The 7,908-nt window shown below is 33.1% G+C and overlaps 1 protein-coding gene across 1 annotated transcript in view; it reads left to right on the top strand.

Annotated features, from left to right (window-relative positions):
* The first annotated feature begins 2,478 nt into the window (after positions 1-2,478).
* The window catches only part of LOC107758175 (methionine--tRNA ligase, cytoplasmic-like), a 28,579-nt gene continuing 23,149 nt past the window's right edge, over positions 2,479-7,908 (top strand). Inside the window, exons 1-4 of the mRNA XM_016575849.1 lie at positions 2,479-2,680; positions 3,146-3,236; positions 4,928-5,006; positions 6,157-6,288. Coding sequence (XP_016431335.1) covers positions 2,578-2,680; positions 3,146-3,236; positions 4,928-5,006; positions 6,157-6,288 — 405 coding nt within the window. The 5' untranslated portion in view covers positions 2,479-2,577. The remainder of the gene's footprint in view (positions 2,681-3,145; positions 3,237-4,927; positions 5,007-6,156; positions 6,289-7,908) is intronic.

Below are 7,908 nucleotides of genomic sequence, written 5' to 3'. Positions count from 1 at the left end.
ACAGAAATACATTACAGTTTAACAGATATTCACATAGAAAACAGCTGTTTTAAATTGTAATAATATTTCACTATTTTTGATGTGTTTTTGATCAAATAAATGCAGCCTTGCTGAGCAGAAGAGACTTCTTTCAAAAACATTAGTGTAAATGTAGTTCAGTTTCTGTAATTACATTGACATCAGTAACACTCTGACACAGCTCTTTATAGAGATCATAGAGATCATAACTCTCACATCCAACAGCTCAGAGAGCCACAGGCATCATTTATAGAGAACGAGGGTTGATAACATGCGTCACACGTCAACTGTGCAAATACAGCTAATGGAAAAATGACAGTATTTGCATCACAAAAAGCATAAGGCTTTCTCACTTTACTCTACAGTGCTCATCCAACAGTATTTAATGAGTAACATGTAACCCTGTGTTAAAGCCACGGTTCCCCTTGAGTTATAATATTGAATATATAATATGCATTAATAGTTAGCACTGCTTTAAAAACCTGGGTTATAAAGTCCTGTCCCTGTGTTGTTAGCGTAAAAAAAAAAAAAACTAAAACTAACCTTAAAGGAAAATTATAAATTAAATAAACATGAAAGTATTAATAATCACTGACTGAAATGCACTGACTGAAACTGAAATAAAACTATTTAAAACTTAAAAAAAAGCTAATAAAAATGACTAAAAATTAAATGTGAATGTGAAAATAATCAAGGTATTCAAAATATGAATAAAAACTATAATATTATATAGTGTCCTGCTCTGGCGGTACTAACTCTGAATTTTAATGGCAACAAAGATAAACAGTGTGAAATACTAATGTGCGAAATAAGAAACCGAAACACAAAACCCCAAACACAAAGCGTGACAATCCCAGCAGGCATTAGTCAAGCTAATTGAATGAATTATATTGCTGTAATGTAAAGCTTTAGCTCATAAGCTGCTCTAAATGTCTCCGAGCGTCTCTGCTGGATGCTGAAGCTTTATCAGATGCGTCTGTATTTATTTAGCTCTAGCTGCAGGTTAAATCTGACAAAAACACCTTTTGGAGACATCCGGAGATATACGCTCAATCAGAAAAACTGTTCTTAAATAAAATATTTTATTAAATATTAATCATTTTGGTGAAATATTAATGAAATAAATGTAATTTAATTGAATAAAAACACTTCACATCTTTACGTATAAAGCATTATGAAAGATTTATAAAGTGCCTTATCTTTTAATAATTGTAACCAAAGTTAAAATGCATTATAATATCTGAAAGTTTGGTTGTGATTTCTTTAATGCATTATACTTTCTGAAGGTGTAACAGTGTATTATAATGCATTATAACTTTGATTGCAATTATTCATGAGATCATACGATGCATTACAAGGCATATTTAATTTTTATTAAAGGCATTAAAATTATTTTTATAATGCATATATATAAAGGCTTTGAGTAAGTGTTACCAAAAATCTTTTAGGGTTTGGTTTAGTCTGTAGTCCTTATAATTAGGTTTATATAAAAATAACAGAATTTTTAATTTAATTTATGCATTTAGCAGACGCTTTTATCCAAAGCGACTTACAGTGCATTGAGGCTATACATTTTTTAAATTAAATTAAATTAAAATAAAATAAAGAAATGTCATGTAAAACCAAAGGACAAAATAAATATTTCAGATTCTGCACTTGTAGGTAAGATTTGTTGTTGTTGTTTTTTTACATTTTCATTTTGTTATGCTGATAATAAAACGTATTGTAATGAACAATTGTGTATTAAATTATAAAATAATGCGACATATTGCATTTTCGTAGTCATCTCAGATTTTGGGGTTATTCTAAATATAAATAGGCTATAAACACGAATATAAATATGCATATGAATAATTAAAAGCCATTGTTTTTTTTGCCACATTACTGGTGTAAAAACCTTGAAGTGTCGCAACTAAAACGGGAACTAAAACATATAAACATTATAGGTTATTCTAAATGAAATGCTGAACAATTTACATAAACTACAAAAGACCCTCATTTAGAGACTATATATGTACAAAAGACTAAAGACACATAGTTCAGATTCTGCACTATTTTCTTGGAATTCTTTCAGTTTGTTGAACTGATAATACAAGTGTAAAGAACAATTGCGTATTAAACTAGAAAATAATGCAAAAGAGAAGCATCTCACATCTAAATATAAATAATTTAAATATAAATATCGATATAAATGGATTCTAGAAAACATTAAATAATCGTGCGCACTGATTTGATGATTTGATAACGGCATTGACCAATTATATCCAGGCGCTCAGAACTTTGACCAATGAGCTTAACGCTGCCTTGATGGAAGGTTCACGCCTGCGCTGTTGCATTATGGGTATTGTAGTCTTCCGGCTGCACGAGTTCAGTGCTGTTCCGAAGAACGAGCGACAATTAAAAACTACAATTTACTCTGACGCGGCCACGTGGTTTGACGCGCGGTTGCATCAGCGTAAATACTCGGTTCACAGACTGGTTCAGTCGTTTCCAGCGGCGTCTGTCTGACCTGTCAAAGTAGATTCATTCAGGAGCGTCCTAAACTGACAAGAGGGTCAAATGAAACTGTATATCGCCGACGGAAACCCGCACTGTATTAAAGTGCTGGCGGCGCTGGAACTCACTGGAGGGAAATGTGACACAGAAGTGGTCAGCCACGAGGGTGAGAGACATTATCAGACTCTGAGGCGAACTTTCTGTTGATGTTCTGCTGTTTGTCAGTGCTTATCATCCAGATATCGAGTCTGTTAGTTTCAGTCTGACTGATAATAGCATGTTCTTGATAGTAATGCAGCTGTCTATGAATATAGTAAACAAAAAAGTACCATAGTATATACACCCTGTTTATGTTATTACTGTGGTACATTCTAGTAGTTTTGTATCGAGTCTGTTAGTTTCAGTCTGACTGATAACAGCATGTTTTTGATAGTAATGCAGCTGTCTATTAATATAGTAAACAAAAAAGTACCATAGTTTATAACATCATAGTACTATATACCATATTTGTATAGTGTGTATTAAAGCACCCTGTTATTACTGCGGTACGTTCCAGTAGTTTTGTATGGGTGTATTTGCTCAGTGTGTTTTTGTGCTTTTACATGTGTTTCTTTGTGTTTTCGTCGAACAGAGAAAGTGGTCCCTCACTTCACTCACCCTGTGTCACCCGCTCTGCTGTTACCCGACGGCCAGCATCTCTTCAGCCCCAACAGCATCTGCCAGTGAGTGCCCGACCACACATTACATTATAGTCATTACACTCTGATGAAGACATTTTTATTGGGAAGTAAATGTCTGTAATATATATATATATATATATATTTTTTAAATTAAAAAAATAATGATTTTTGGCATAAAAGAAAAATCAATAATTTTGACCCATACAATGTATTGTTGGCTATTGCTACAAATATACCCCAGCGACTTAAGACTGCTTTTGTGCTCCAGGGTCACACACACACACACATACTGTATATATATATATATATATACACATATATATATAATGAATAATGACCTTATATATAAGCATACAATTTAAAAATGTAATTAATTAAAAATCTGTTTGCTATGTAGGTCAGATTTTCAATATTCAACACAATAAATTGCACTGTATTATCTACATGAAAAACTAATTTATTAAATAAGTAAATATGTTCAGAAGAGTAACAGAGGGTTGACCGATATAATGTTCACCCAGTATTACTAGTCTGAGGTCATGATATACATGCAAACGTGCTCTTTTAATTAATCAGTTATTTCACAAAATCATAGAGTTTTACAAAGTTTTACAGGCGAGACAGACTAGAAGAGTGAGGCGAGACAGACAAGAAGAGTGAGGCGAGACAGACAAGAAGAGTGAGGCGAGACAGACAAGAAGAGTGAGGCGAGACAGACAAGAAGAGTGAGGCGAGACAGACAAGAAGAGTGAGGCGAGACTGACAAGAAGAGTGAGGCGAGACTGACAAGAAGAGTGAGGCGAGACAGACAAGAAGAGTGAGGCGAGACTGACAAGAAGAGTGAGGTGAGACAGACAAGAAGAGTGAGGTGAGACAGACAAGAAGAGTGAGGTGAGACAGACAAGAAGAGTGAGGTGAGACAGACAAGAAGAGTGAGGTGACACAGACAAGAAGAGTGAGGCGAGACAGACAAGAAGAGAGAGGTGAGACAGACAAGAAGAGTGAGGTGACACAGACAAGAAGAGTGAGGCGAGACAACCACACACACATACATATATACTGTATATATACATACACATTTATAAATTCAATATATATATTATTTCATTTTCATTTAGTTTGTTGAAGTATTAAAATAACTCAAATTAAATAAAACTAAAACTTAATAAAAGACCTATACAGACATAATAAATTCAGACATAATTTAACTAAAATTTTAATAAATAACAAATATAAATAATACAAATCAAACGACAGTAGTTTATCAGTAATCCTAAAAAATAACACTGCCAAACACACATGCTTAAAAACAACAACTTACTTACACATAGTAAGAAATGGTTATTAAAACTGAAACAGAAGTGAAACAAGTAATAGGAAAGAGGAGAAATCATCATCAAACATTATGTAGCGATACTTAAGCGATACTTAAAAATTATATACAGTGCATAACAGTAAAAAGAACTGTTGGAAGAGACCATCATCAAATCATTTTAATGCACAAACCAGTGCATCTGTCACAGTCTCATTCTGACAAACACAACCAGACAAATTAATTTACTTGTCCTTGGTTTTTGATTTTTGAATTAGAATTTTGAATTTTTGGCGTATGATGTTGTGTGTTATTTTAAAAGAGTGTTATTGTTATATCAACAGGCTTTGACCTAAAGCCTATCGAATGTCAAACAAATTTCACAAAGACACAATGATATATTTGCATGTTGTTTCCACAGATACCTGTTCGACATCAGCGGTCAAAAGGCGACTGACGCAACTAACCAGTGGCTAGAATGGGAAGCAACCAATTTACAGGTGACTATCGCAAAGATTGATGATGAATATGACAACACAGATTATTATTATAATTAGGTAACTGCAACAGATTACCTATACAGCACAATGTGTTGCATGCAAAATACATTTTTACAGTAACTGCATCAGATAAAATAGTTTAGGCTCAGATTCATTTATCACTTGTGGACATCCTGTGACGGATTAACAAACAGAACAACATTCTGATGAAAAACATTGCCATCAGAACAACCCATCGCTTCAGGTTTAGGTCCAGGACCAAGATGTGACCAACATGTCTTCACTCAAAAAAAAAAAGAATAGCTCTAAATATTATGCATGTGATTTATGCATTTTAATTGCATATAAAATTTCCATGCATTTTGATTTAACGGTTTAAACATAAACAAATTAATAAACTCAATGTGATGCATGTTTGTCCGATTTCTGTATTCAGGAGACCATGCCATAATTTATTATTAACTATTTGCGTTTTAAATAATACTTTCAAAATGCTTTCATTCAGATTGACTCAAACAGCATAAGTCAGTTCATTGTGAAAAGTTAAATGAATTCATTTAAAAAATATAAAGATGATTAAAATATGATCAAGCAATATTCAAATCAATAAATCTATGAATTTAAATATTCATATTAAATATATACTATGTTAATATATATGTATATAATGTATGTGTGTGTGTATAAATTATTCAGATATTATATATATTCATATTTAAATATTTGTTAAATCTGTATTTATATTTAAATAATCATATTTTCAAAATGCATTTAATCAAATAGCTTAGAATCAACATAAGTCTGTTTATCATGAAAACAGTTACATTTATTCAGTTAAAAAGTATGAAGATGGAACATGCAATATATATATCTATATATATATATATATATATGGTTATTGTGTATATTAAAACACATTTAGTTTATTAGTACTACTACAGAAATCTGACCTGTTTTATTGATTTTGACTGACAAAATATACATCACGTTATGTTTATTTGTTTATTTGTTAAAACTGTGTAATCCAAATGAATGGGAGTTTTACATGCAATTCCAATACATAAATCTTGAATGTAAGTATTTGTTTGAGTGTTGCTGTAGAAAGACATTGATTTATAATGTGTGTGTGTGTGTGTGTGTGTGTGTTCAGCCGGCAGTGCTGCAGTCTCTCCACATGGTGGCGCTGCAGGGGAAACATGTCGAAGCGGCCGCTGTGATGAAGGAGCCACTGAACTGGCTGGAACAGAGTCTGAGCAAGAATAACACACCGTTCCTTACTGCAGTGAGTCCAGTTCATCATAAACACACACATCTGTGTCTCAGCGGCCTGAGACTGAGCTTCCTACAGCACTCAGAATACATACAATAAACTCATGAGAACGTATAAGGCGTAACAGTATGACAATGCATACAGTCAGCTGATTGTCATCACAAAATACAGCCTTTAAGGTGTCATCGGATGCACTTTTGTTGTTGTTTGAACATAAATGTGTGTTGGAAGTGTGTGTACACATCCACCCTATAATGATAAAAATCCACCCAGTGGTTTTTTAAAAATCCCTATTTTAAAATCCCCTTTCTCAAATCAGGCTGTTCTGAGATTCCTTTTCAGAATAACACAGATCCCCGATCTGCCTAAATGCGTTTAAGTTCGCGCGAATCATTCATGATCCAGCTTCATCTACAGAAGAAGTGAGTATAAGGGTTTTTAATGAATCTTTGCAAATCGCCTTTCCTAATAACGTGCTAATTAGCCAGTTTCGCGGCTGAAGTTTACAGTCTGCTCATCACCCCACAGAAGAGAGGGGTGGAGTCAGCAGAGCTCATTAGCATTTAAAGCAACATGGACTAAAACAGCGTGCATTGAAAAAAGTTGCAATTACCTTGTTTTATTTTTTATTCACTGGTGGGCTTTCATAGTTTACTGTGACACAGTGACAAAAACCCTAATAACTAGACCTGTCACGATAACAACTTTTTGTTGTGCGATTTATTGCCCCAGCAATAACTGCGATAAGCGATATTATTGTCATTTTAAAGACCATTTTATGCCACTGAATATATAATCATAATGTAACAGCATAATAATGCAAGAAGGCCTACACACTTCCAAATGACAACAAACTTTTAATTTTTAAGAATATTTAGATCATGGAAATTAAGTATCAAAATATTAGATACCTGAAAAAATAGTAAATAAACATTTTCTAACAAAAAGTGCAAAGAAACAAGTAAAAAAAAAGAAAGAAAAATGCACAAAGAACTTGTATGGAGATTTTTCCATCTACAGATTTGTCCCTGACCTTCTTTTCTCTGTAAATTAAGGGTGCACACTATTGCTGAAAAACACAATCACTACTGAAATAACTCAAATTAAATAAAAGTAAATAATAAAAAGCCTATATAGACATAATAAAAAACTAATAAAATGACAACATTATTACAACTGTAACTAAAACTAAAATAGATAACTAATACAAATCAAACTACATTAGTTCATCAGTAATCCTAAAAAAATAACACTGAGCCAAACACACATGCTAAAATAACAACAACTTACTGACACATAGTAAGAAATGGTTATAAAAAACTGAAACAGAAGTGAAACAAGTAATAGGAAAGAGGAGACATAAAAAGCGATACTTATCCTACACTAAAACACTACTAAAACATACTAAAATACATTTTGTTTATTTCCCCCAAATATGAGGGTTATGTGTTCCCTTTTGTCACTGAAATACTCATTCTATAGGTGAAAATAGTGTTTGAACTCCATGATGCCCCGGCCATCCACAGGGCCCCCACCAGACATCAAGAGACACGCTGTGCCACCATTGCTGCTTGAAACAGTGACTGTTTCGGTAGTGACAATTTTAGATACTTTTGAACCTAGCTCAAAGAT

The sequence above is a fragment of the Sinocyclocheilus rhinocerous genome, unplaced genomic scaffold (genome assembly GCF_001515625.1).
Source record: "Sinocyclocheilus rhinocerous isolate Xijiao unplaced genomic scaffold, SAMN03320098_v1.1 scaffold203, whole genome shotgun sequence".
Classification (NCBI taxonomy): domain Eukaryota; kingdom Metazoa; phylum Chordata; class Actinopteri; order Cypriniformes; family Cyprinidae; genus Sinocyclocheilus; species Sinocyclocheilus rhinocerous.
The sequence above is the reverse complement of the archived record's forward strand: the minus strand, read 5'-3'. Positions and strand labels throughout refer to the sequence as shown.